The 11476-nt window shown below is 53.4% G+C and overlaps 3 protein-coding genes across 3 annotated transcripts in view; 1 reads left to right on the top strand and 2 right to left on the bottom strand.

The window, feature by feature from the left end:
- Tmie (transmembrane inner ear) overlaps positions 1-2484 on the top strand; it is an 8529-nt gene extending 6045 nt beyond the window's left edge. Inside the window, exons 3-4 of the mRNA XM_005348004.2 lie at positions 422-571; positions 1220-2484. Of these exons, the coding sequence (XP_005348061.1) occupies positions 422-571; positions 1220-1320 (251 nt within the window). The 3' untranslated portion in view covers positions 1321-2484. The remainder of the gene's footprint in view (positions 1-421; positions 572-1219) is intronic.
- A 911-nt stretch (positions 2485-3395) lies between these two features.
- On the bottom strand, positions 3396-9663 carry Prss50 (serine protease 50). Its single transcript, XM_005348003.2, is given in 6 exon segments — positions 3396-3947; positions 4341-4507; positions 5396-5679; positions 6583-6745; positions 9187-9450; positions 9453-9663. Coding segments are annotated over 6 exon segments (1323 nt in total). The 3' UTR covers positions 3396-3713.
- An 868-nt stretch (positions 9664-10531) lies between these two features.
- Prss46p overlaps positions 10532-11476 on the bottom strand; it is an 11204-nt gene continuing 10259 nt past the window's right edge. Inside the window, exon 5 of the mRNA XM_005348002.2 lies at positions 10532-10891. Within this exon, the coding sequence (XP_005348059.1) occupies positions 10637-10891 (255 nt within the window). The 3' untranslated portion in view covers positions 10532-10636. The remainder of the gene's footprint in view (positions 10892-11476) is intronic.

Below are 11476 nucleotides of genomic sequence, written 5' to 3'. Positions count from 1 at the left end.
AAGGAGGCAGGAGAAGGAAATCCAGAGCATTTTAGGAGCACCCAGAAAGGCCTCGTCCTAAGTCAGAAGCACAGAGTGACTCTGGGTAGGTTGAGCCAGACCTAAGGCCTTCACTTTACCAGTGTGACCACAAAGACTATCAGACTGAGAGTGCCTATAGAATTTATGGGGCTAGTACAGTTGAAAGTACCAGGCTTCATGTCCAAGTTACTAAGAAGTTGACAGTGAAGTATTACACTGAGCATGCATGGGCCATACACAACCGCAGAAAGTCAGCTTCACGCAGGAGGTCACCTCAGGCTTTTGCAGGAGTCTCTTATGAGAGACACGCCTAAGCAAACAGAGTCAGGCCTAATAGTTGGGTACCACACAAGAAGGCCGAGACCCTTCCCTAGCCAAACCTGCTCTGACATCCATGCAGTCATCACGCTGTGCTGTGTCTTCAACTGCCGTGTGCCACGGACACGGAAGGAGATTGAGGCCCGGTATCTACAGCGAAAGGCCGCCAAGATGTACACAGACAAGCTGGAGACCGTGCCTCCACTCAACGAACTCACAGAAATCCCTGGAGGTAAGTAGATTCCAGACCCACGGTAGCCAGCAATGAGTCCTGCAGCCAGCCCCATTATCCTAAATCACCCTGTCTGTCCCTGCAGCTGGTTCAGAGAAGGGACTGGGCACAACCCCAAGAGACCAAAATGCAGAAACTAGTCAGAGCTAGGCAACTAAAATAAGGAGCCCATTTTGTAGCAGAAAAATTGGAGGGGGGTGCTGGGGAGGCTGCGGGAGGGGTGCAGGGGCTGGGGCGGCCGCTCCGTCAGTGAGATCTTTGCCATACAAGCACAAGGACCTAGCTTTGCATCTCCAACATCCACAACAAAACAAAACAAAACCAGGTATGATCATGCATCTTCTCAGTGCTGGGGAAAGGGTGACAGAGGGTTCCTTACGCTCACCGGCTGGCTAGTCTTGCCAAATCAGTGAGCTCCAGACTTCTCAAATAAATAAATAATAAGGTAGAGAGTAGAGGAAGACACTCAACATCAACCTCTGCTCTCTATGTACATGCCCACACGTGCATACTCACTGACACAAACAGGCATGCAGACACACGCACCTCAGATAAAAAATACCTGAGAGGGAGGGGTGGGAAGAGCAGGTGAGGTGAGCTCCGGGGCTTCCTCCCATCTCACCACGGTGGCTTTGCCCCTACCCACAGAGGATAAGAAGAAGAAGAAGAAGGACAGTGTGGACACAGTGGCTATCAAGGTAGAGGAAGAGGAGAAGAATGAGGCGAAGAAGAAGAAAGGAGAGAAATGAGCAGAGTCTCCTGGAGGTGGCAGTTAGGCCTGGCAGGCCTTGAAGTCCAAGTTCAGACCAGGATCCAGGCACCAGGACTCCATGTTCAGACATGGACCACAGGCTCTTGTCTGAGAAGCCAAGGCCATGGCCATGACCTCATAGCCCAAAAGACGTAGGGATTAAGACTTCACGAGTGTCCATCCTGGACTCTGCTCCATTCACATCATTAGCCTGGCCACTTCTCTTGGGTCACTGTCCTCTGCAGATATAGAGTGGCCTCAAACTACCCCCCGCATCCAGACAGGTTTCTGTCCCACCCTTTTTGCCAGGGGCAGAGGTACCTATGGAGGAGTCTGGGATTGGTGGTTTCAGATGCAGGATTGAACAAGTTCTGTGTGAACCCCATAAGCACGGAGGGAGGGCTGATGGGGGGGCATCTGTGACATGAGATTCTCTGACACAGCTAGATAGCAGCCCTAATAGCAAGGAAATCGCCCCAAACTTGGCAGGAATCTGACCCTGGCTGCCAAAGTGGCCCCATTATCAGGAGAGTTCCTGACCTGGCAAATGCCAAACTCTGAAAACAGAGTGACATTGTGTGGAGCTGGGGCTGCAGAGGGGCTGGCATGAGGCCCAGAGCCTACGGGCTTCTGGTTCAGGGGTGGGGTCTGAAAACTGAAGAGGGCTGAGGCCAGGGACTGAGCGAGCAAGCCTGGGTCTCCCCATCCACCTGCTGAACACAGCCATGTGCTACTCTTCTGCCATGTCTACTAAAGGAAGTGTCTGCCAAAAAGACTATTCGAACAGCATTGAGGGGCTGACTCTGGACAAGAATCTTTCAACGTCAAAATGAGGAGCTCTGACCAGAGCTGGGGACAGGGACTGTGGGAAGACCAGGGGGGAAGCCCTGCTAGAAAGGTGTCCCGAAGAGATCTCTCAATCAAACTGGGTGCCTGCTCAGCCTCAGAATACAACACTTCCACCTGAAATGAACTCCACCCCTGACATGTGATTTGCCAAGCCCTGGAGGATTCCTGTAGAAGGTAACACAGTAATTCATAGTAATAGGTGCCTCCGACAAGCCTCAAGTTCTCTCCCTGACCCAGATTCAGACCAAAAGAGGGGGGATGGAGGAAGCTGGAGAGATGGCTGAGGAGTTAAGAGCACTGCTTTTCTAGAGGACCTGGGTTCAATTCCCAGCACCCACATGGCGGCTGACAACTGTCAGTAACTCCAGTTCCAGGAGATCTAACACCCTCACACATACATGCAGGCAAAACACCAATGCACATAAAATAAAAATAAATCTTTTTTTAAAGGCCCAGAGGCTGGGGAGCAGTTGCAGCCACTCCACCCCAGCAGGAGAACTCGGGTTGGGGAGGGAAACTGGGGAGGCTCACCGGAGCTCCCCTCCACTCTCCCTCCTGCTCTCAATGGGTCTCTAATGTCTTGAGCCTGGTGTGGCACTCAGGGGAATCATCCATTCCTGACACGGTCCCACATCAGCATCCTACAAGGAAAAGCCTGCCAGGATGATGTGAGGAGGTAGTATTGAGGGGCAGAGGGGTCACAGAAGGCTCCATCATGGAAGTAGAGAAGTACCCTGACTAGTCAGGTATGGTTGGCTGATCTCTACCTTCGGGCTCCACTGTATGGGCTTCTCATTCATAGTGTTGGCTGGGTCCATCTCCCCAGACAGACCAGAACCCCTTTGTGTGGCCAGGCATGGATGTCCAGGGGGCGGAGGTCACTCAAGGTCACTCAGAGCAGCAGCTGGTGCAGTCTGGGAGAAGTGTGTCGGTTCTACCAGGTCCATTTTGTACCTGCGTCCCCAGGCTGCAAGCAGAGCCAGAGGGTCAAAGTAGTGTATGGAATTTCAGGGAAGATATTCTGACGAGTTTCTGCCCCTGGCCAGAAGGCAGTCGAGACCAGGGAGAAAGCAGGGTGGGTGGTGCACACCTTTAATCCCAGCACTGGGGAGGCAGAGGCAGGCGGATCTCTGAGTTTGAGGCCAGCCTGGTCTATATAGCGAGTTCCAGGACAGCAAAGGCTCCACAGAGAAACCCTGTCTTCAAAAGAACAAATGGAATCTGTCATTCTCCATTTAGGGACTTGGGAAGGAGGTGCCAGCAGCCCCAGCTTTAGCCTGGGTAGTACAACCCAGTCGTCCTGCTGCCCCTTCATACACCCCTCTACTTTCTGCAGGAGTCACCCCAAATCTTTAGAGGCCTACACTTTTCAGTATAAGCAGCCAGAGTCCCTCACCCACACCTCTGTGTACGCCTGCTTCCCACTAGAGCGGGTTCAGAAAGAGGAGACATGGGGGGGAAAAGTATTTAATTTCTGCCAGTCTTTGCCGATTGCCACACCCACAGCAGCGCTCAGCAGGAAGGGAAGGAGACCTGGCAGTGTCACAGAGTGTCAAGAAGGCTGAGGAGCAGAAGAAAAGCCAGGAGCAAGGTTCTGGAAGCTGGAAGGGCCAGGGCCTTCCCGCTAAGGCGGTTCCAGATCCAGGACTGGTAGGAGGAGACCTGCAGAAAGATGGGTGGGGCCTCGTTCTTCTTGCAACCTGGGCCCCAGCTCATCATCCCCACCAGGTACCATGTGCCATCAGAAGAACAGACCAAGGGCTCGCCAGTTAGCTCCTGTAAGGAGGGAGGAAGTTAAAAGGGTCAGGGAGGGGAAGCTACGCCTGAGAGGAGCATAACTCGAGGAGCCTGCCCAGGGTATCTCCCACCAGACTCTTCCAGATCCTCCCAGTCTGAACATAAGCTATGAGTGTTCCTGACCTGTTATTTTCTTCTCAAAGGACACACCTCAGCTTCAGCTCCACGCCTCTCATTTCCATCCAATCCAGTTCACCCCTTTCCAGCCGAACACCCCTGCCCTCACCTGCCCTCTCCAGACTCCCCCACTCCCTCTCCACCCCTGCTTGTCTCCTGTCCTCCTTCCCTCCCCTCTCCACAGCCCACAGCTCTGCCTCCTGCACCCCTCAACCCTGGCCCTCGGGATAAATGAACAGGGGCAGAGGTCCTCACATAGCAGAACTTTTCCCTGTCGTTGTCCGAGGCACAGATCATCTGAGAAGTGATGATCCGAACCAGAGAGGAGATTCTGGAGAACTTGTGGTAGAACCGCTCACACTTCCGGCTGTTCAAGATGGAGACTTCCTTCTCCTGAAGGGATTGGAACTGGGGCCACCTGCCTGTGGGACAGGTCCCCATTCAGGTTTAGCCACTGGCTGTGGCCCACAGCCACCAGCTCTGTCTCTTTTGCACAGTGGCCATAGAGATGTCTCCACGTTAGGGGTATTTTCCCCTCCGGCCAGCAGGTCCCAAGGATGCCCCCATACAGAGGTGCTGGAACAGACAGTCCACGCCGATGGGCTCTGCGGGTCCTCTTCCCAGTGCCTGCCGGCACTCTCAGGATCAACGCCTTTCTTTTCAAACCAGGCCCGAGAGCCACCTCCTCACTAAGCTTTCCCAGACCCTCTCCGTGGATACCCCACCCCACCCCCTGCCCTCAGCACCATCTTCCATCCCACCCAAAATGTCTCTGAGCTTCTGGGGGACAGGAGACTTCTGCTCATTCCCAGAGAGGTCACAGAACGGACTGTCTAGAGGGCAAATTGGATCCTCAAGCATACAGAGATGGGCATCTCTCTTATGCATTGGTGGCTCCATGAAGGGTGCAGACACTGCTAGAACCCACCAGGAAAATGATCCCTTGGCACAGCTGCATCTGTTCTGAGAAGCCTTTTGCAGCAGCGAAAACCCATTCTCATGTACTCTGCTTGCCAGCGCCCTAGGGTTGTGTGGGGGTGCCAAGACCTCCTTGCTTTCAAGAAAGTTCTGTTTACATATCCTGGCTCTATCCTGAGATTTCAAGGGCAATAATGGCTATGATAAGTTCACTGACAAGCCCCTCAAAGGGGGAGGAGACTTCAGAGATGAGAAGCCAACAAAAGGTTCCTGGCTCAGGGAGCTCCTTAAAGAAGGTACTCCAGAGATGTCCATCCATGGGGCACCCCAGCCACACCCAAGTCCTTCCTCCCATCATGCACCCTGGGCTGCGGGGTGGGGCTATGACTCACCATTAACCTTGGGAGATCCCCAGCCTGTCACAGTGCAGAGAGAATCGTCCGCTACTACATATTCCAGGCCAGGCAGGCAGATGGGCCACACATATTTGCTGTACTTGAGCCCCCACTGGAGTTTGAGGAGGCTGATGTCATTGGCCCGGCCGACCCAGGACCAGTACCGTTTGGCTTGGTAGTCACTGTTTACGATGATCTGATGTACTGGCACATCGGTGCTGGTTTTGGTCGTCTGGTTAATCCATGGGCTCCCCACCCTCACCGTATACTTAACGTGCTGCCTGTGGGAACAGGGAGGGGGTGGGAACAGAGGGGGTGTGCCTTCCATCAGCTCTAGGCCCCTGCCTCAGTCCCCAGTGCTGCCCCCTACACCACTGTGGTCCTCCAAGCCAATCCAGGCAGGCCACTCTGGGCTTCATGGCCCCCTGAGCCTATTCCTCAGGACAGAGGCCTGCACAGATTGTGCTGTCCTCTTAATTTTCTGCAGGAGGGAAATGGAGATTCAAAGCAGTGCCGCGGCCTGCTCAGGGATGCACACTTAGTGGGAAGTGGTACAGCGGGGATGTGGACTCCATTTCCGCTAGTCAAACTCTGGGGTTTTTCCCTGTGTGATGACCATGGCCTAGATCTCAAGCTACCTTCCCTGGGATACCTCTTAAAGTCACTGTGTTGATCCTTACATCAACCCGGAACCTGCCTTCACTGGTCAGTCCCAAGGTAAACATCAGACGCTACTCTCGGGAGTTCCCAGGCCCCGGAACATGGGCACACCTACCCTTTTATCTCCACACAATTTATGTCTGTCTTCTTGTCCCTAACCACTCTGAGCGGTTCTAAGTCAGGGCCTCTCTCAGAGAAAAACCAGAAACCATTGATTGACAGGAGGCAAGTGGGAGGGACTGGGAGCAAAGAGGGTGGAATGAAAGGCCCTCCTTACCTGTGGATGACCGCACAGGACTGAAGGGTAGGTAAAGGGGCAAAGGGTGGGGACATGCCAAAAGCCAAGTCCCAGGAAGGCATCTGTGAGGCTCAACCTTCCCTTGCTCAGAGTGAGGATGAGACCAGGGCTGGCGTTGTGGGCTCCACACAGGACCCAACTGCTACTTGATGGGTCACCTGGAAGAGCGCCTGGGTCTCCAGCATTTCAGAGGCCTTTCCACCCACCCACCTGGGCCCCAACTCACTGCGTCAAGCAGTGGGCCACGGTCAGCACCCACTGGGAAGCAATAAGGGTGCCGGCACAGATGTGGGTGCCGTCAGCCTGCACACTGACCATCCATGGCCACCGCCGAGTCATGGCTTCTGGGTCCCTGAGGGTCGGGTCTGGCTCATGGGAGGAGCCACAGACTGGAGGAAGAAAAGAGCCTGATGAAGCCATAAGCTCACCTGGCCACGTCTTATGGCTCTGTCCCCGTCCTCCCCGCCCTCCAGCCTCTCCAGCCACTCACCTGAAGCTACCCACTCTTCTCTGCCTGTCACTATGGAACCATAGCATCCACCCAGGGATATCTCCAGCTTTGGAGAAGCCTCGACACTATCCAGATACCTATCTCCTTGTTCCATAGCTCAGGCGGCAGATTGGTCCCCCTCCTTGAGCCAGTGTGGACCCTGCCCCTTCTCTGGAAGTCCCCTCTTGGAATTCATGGAGATAAAGATAGATGACCCAACAGTAAGACAGACTGTATGAGGGAGCAGGGACATCCCAAAGGGGAGAGCAAATTGGCACAAGTCACAGAAGCTTGTTCTCTTTGGGACTAGGGAGTATTCAGCCCTAAGCTATATCACATGCCCATCTAACAAAAGCTAAGTGTCTGAACACCAAATGCTGGTATGGATTCTAAGCCGTGAGGAGGCACCTCCTGAAGATGGGAGTGTCAACTGCTAAGGGCACCTTCGGGAAGAATTTTGAAATTAAAGATGGGGTTTAGAGAAATGGCTCAGCTGTTAAGGGCACTGGCTGAGGCAGCGGGTGGTGGCGCATACCTTGAATCCCAGCACTCGGGAGGCGGAGGATCCCTGTGAGTTTGAGGCCAGACTGGTCTACAGAGTGAGTTCCAAGATAGCCAAAGCTACAGAGAGCCTGTTTCTAAAAATCTGAAAGAAAAAAAAAGCACAGAAGATAGAAATTGGGTTCCCAGCATGCACATGTGGCCCACAACCATCTGTAGCTCCGGTGTGTATGTGTGTGTGTGTGTGTGCGTGCATGTGCGTGTGCGTGTGCGTGTGTGTGTGTGTGGTGGGGGCAGGGGGGTCTGGTGTTCTCTTCTGGCCTCCAGAGGCATCAGGCACACAAACAGTGCACAAACATACATGCAGGCAAAACACTACATGCATAAAAATAAAACAAAGGAAATTGAAGATGCCCAAATCTGGCTTCCACTCAAGTATTTTCTAAACAAATTGGTGGATTGTGAAACCAAGTAAATGTGCTACAGCCAGCATATTTATATATTTGCTTATATATTTATTTATTCACTTGTAGTGCTGGGAATGTAATTCAGGGCCTGGTAGATGGTATTCCTGTGTTGTATGTTATCTACATGCTTGTGTGGATGGGTGGAGACACACACTCGTGTGAGCATGTGGAGGCCAGAGGAGGAGTCTGAGTGTCCTCGTCACTCTCTACGTTGGTCTCTCGCTGAACCCGAAGCTAGCTTGGCAGCCTCCTCAGGCAGGGACTGGGGTCCAGCACTCTCCTGGGGATGCAGGAGCAGGGGACCATACCCACCCAGCTGGTAGGTTCCGCGGTTTTAATTCAGGTTCTCACGTGTGCTCACGGAGTAAGAGCTCTCAGCCACTGAGTTATCTCCCCAGCCCATCAGAGCATCTTCAAACGATGCTCAGCCAACAGGCTGTCAGCGCGTACCACGCACCGTACCTTGATGTCCCCAGCTAGACTTTTTGATTGAATCCCAGGTTAGTAACCATTTCCTCCACGGGTCTTAGCTACAGCTCCCTGCTTTTGTGAAAGCATGCTGGAGCACTGGTTAGGGTTAGTGGTCAGGCTGACACGGCATGGAGCCACAGGAAGAAAAAGCCTGCACTCATGAACTGTCTAAATCAGATCGGCCTGTGAGCAGTTCAGTGTGGGGCTGTCGATTACTAACTGATGATATAGTACAGCCGCGCGTGTGTGTGTGTGTGTGTGTGTGTGTGTGTGTGTGTGAGAGAGAGAGAGAGAGAGAGAGAGAGAGAGAGAGAGAGAGAGAGGAGCGGTACCATCCCCAGGCAGGGGCTCCTGGGCTACATAAGAAATCTAGCTAAGCATGATTCTATACACGAGAGAGCCAGCAAACAGTCTTCCTTCATGGTTTCTGCTTCAGGTTCTGGCCCTGGCTTTCCTCACTGAAGAACTATGACCTGGAAGTATAAGCAAAATAAAGTTCCTGCCTGCCCCTTCAAGCTGCTTTATCACGGCAAGGAAATTAAAATACCAGGTGGGCCTTGCAGACCCCACAAGAAGTTGTGGGCTCTGGGCTGGGAACCGAGACGGGGAGACCAGGTCCAAGGAAGGCCTGCGGCTGCCAGAGAGGCAACTGGCTAGTGGCTTACTCTGGGCACCTCAACAACACCACCTCAACTCCCCAGCTTTCTCACCTACTTTAACTTTCCTTGTTCCCTACTTACCTCACCATGATGGAAGCACAGGGCCCCAAGGCAGGACCAGGCCTGGCCCAACCTTCTGTGCTCAGTAAACATCTGCACAGGGACTTTCCCTTCCTTCTACTCTCCTCTGGGCCCTTGATCCCTTGACCCTTCAACCTCCGAGATCCCAAAGCCGAACTCACAGAGGAGGTTGCTGGGTTTGGTCCCCTGAACGATCCCGGCCATCCCTGTGGTCGCCGACTGTGTCGCCGCAGCCGGCTGTGTCGGCTGTGTCGGCTGTGTCGTTAGAACAGTGGTCGCTGAAGCGTCGACTTGCCGGGGAAGGCGAAGCCCGCCTGAGGGACAGGTGGCTCCGGGCCCACAGGAGACTCCAGGGCCGCTCGGGCCTGAGGTGGACAGCGCCCCGGGGGATGATGCACCTGCGGCCAAGCAGCCTGCGGCAGGTCACAGCGGGTCAGAGGCGGCCCGTGGTGTGCGCGCGCTGGAAAGGGCGCGGGCAGCGGAGGGGGCTCACCTGCGGGGCGCCGAGGCAGGAGCAGCAGCAGCAGCAGCAACAGCAGAAGAAGGGCACGGGCACGGGTGCGGGTGCGAGAGGCCCCGGGCACATGGGGATCCTGAGGACCCTGCCCACGGGTCCCAGCCCAGCACCAGGGCTCCATTGCGCCGCTAGGTTCCTCAGCAATGGCGCCCCCCATCGGGCGCTGCGGTGCCCAGCCTGTGTGGCGCCCCCTGGGCGCCATTCGTTGGAGCGCTCCTGCCGAATGGCGCGCAAGCAGAGCGTGACTCCGGGCTGGTGTCTTGCCTCAAACTTGTGGGCCCTTTTCTCTGGGTGACTTTGCTTCACCTCAGCTAGTTCCTAAGCTTCCATGTTATCTTCACCACCGTCTACAGTTTCCAGGCGGTGTTGGTGCACGCTTTTAATCCCAGCACTCGGGAGGCAGAGGCAGGCGGATCTCTGTGAGTTTGAGGCCATCCTGGTCTACAGAGTGAGTTCCAGGACAGCCAGGGCTGTTATACAGAGAAACCCTGTTTCAAAACCCCAAAACAAACAAACCAAAATAACAAAAAACTACAGTAAAGAACGTGCACTGCTCTTGTAAAGGACTTCTTTGAATCCCTATAGCCATATGGGGAGGCCCACAACCACTTGTAACTCCAACCAACTTGTGTCATCAAGGGGAAATTTGACACTCTCACCTCCACGGGCACCTACACTCACGTACACATACATACACATGAAAGTTTTTGTTGTTGTTGTTGTTTTTCTTTTTAAAAAAGAGGAACCTACAGGGGAAACAAGGGGAAAAGCTCCCAAGATCATACAATCCGCCTATGACAGACACGAAGAAAGGATATCAGAGAAAACTCAGCTTGAGAAACAGTCAGATTTTATGAGGAGAGCATTCTAAAGGGCTTTGGCCTAAGTCAGGAATGTGGTAACTTCAGATGGCTCAAAAGGTTCAAGAGCATCTTCATTGAACAACTGGGGAACAAACCCACAGTGGGTCTAGGACCCTTCCCCCAAAGTCCCTCTGTCCCGAAGTCCTGTTCAGCCTCTAGTGTCCACTTCTGAGGGCCGAGTAGAGAGGAGGGAAAGGTACCCTCTGGGAATGACTGTTGCAGAAACACGGCTCACAAGAGCCACAGGGAGCCCAAGGAAACCAGCAGAATGTAGCCAGTGAGGATGAATGGGCTCAGGAAGGAAGGAACAGCCATACTGGCAAACCTCATGTCGCCGATATGTCTCTTGATCCATTGGGTGAAGTGGGAGGTGCTGGTGTAGACGCTTGGGAATTGGCGACGACCACAGCCAAAGTTCCAGCTCACTACCCCCATCTGGATCCAGGTCTTGTTCATCTGGCAAACCAAGGAGCTGCCAGACGTGTCCTGCAGCGGGAGAGGGAGGGAGGCTTGAGGTAACAGCAATATTTGCTAGCTTAGGCCTTTGTTGTCCCCAAGAATGAGACCTGCCTATGAACCTGTTTTGTACCATATAAATTCTGTGCTAAGGTCCAAGCTTGCAACTACAGTGGTCTCTTCATTGTTCTACTAGCTCTCTGACTGGTAAGCCCTCCTGAAGACCCTCTGGGCCTTCAAGGTACAATTGTTCATCTTTCCTACAGTCTTGCTTACAGGTGGCAATCTTAAAAGCACTAACCAGTCCCCCTGCTTGTGTGCAAAGACATATGAATGCAGAAAAAGAACATTTACAGTGTCGTACATCAAAAGGTGACATCAGGTTTCTTACGATTTAAAAAAATCTTTTTATGGAATTACATTGCCTCCCAGTGATAGAACATTCACTTAGGATGCATGGGACCTTGGACTCTATCTCCAACATAAGAAAAAAAAAGGCCTATCTATATTCCTCAGTAACATTTGAAACTTTATGAACCAGGAAGAAAAAGTTCTGCCTAAGGACAAGAGCAGAGGCCTCCACTAGTGCACAGAAATGCTGTTGCTGGCCAGGTG

The sequence above is a fragment of the Microtus ochrogaster genome, chromosome 5 (assembly GCF_000317375.1).
Source record: "Microtus ochrogaster isolate Prairie Vole_2 chromosome 5, MicOch1.0, whole genome shotgun sequence".
Classification (NCBI taxonomy): domain Eukaryota; kingdom Metazoa; phylum Chordata; class Mammalia; order Rodentia; family Cricetidae; genus Microtus; species Microtus ochrogaster.
This window is presented reverse-complemented; position numbering and strand designations above follow the sequence as displayed.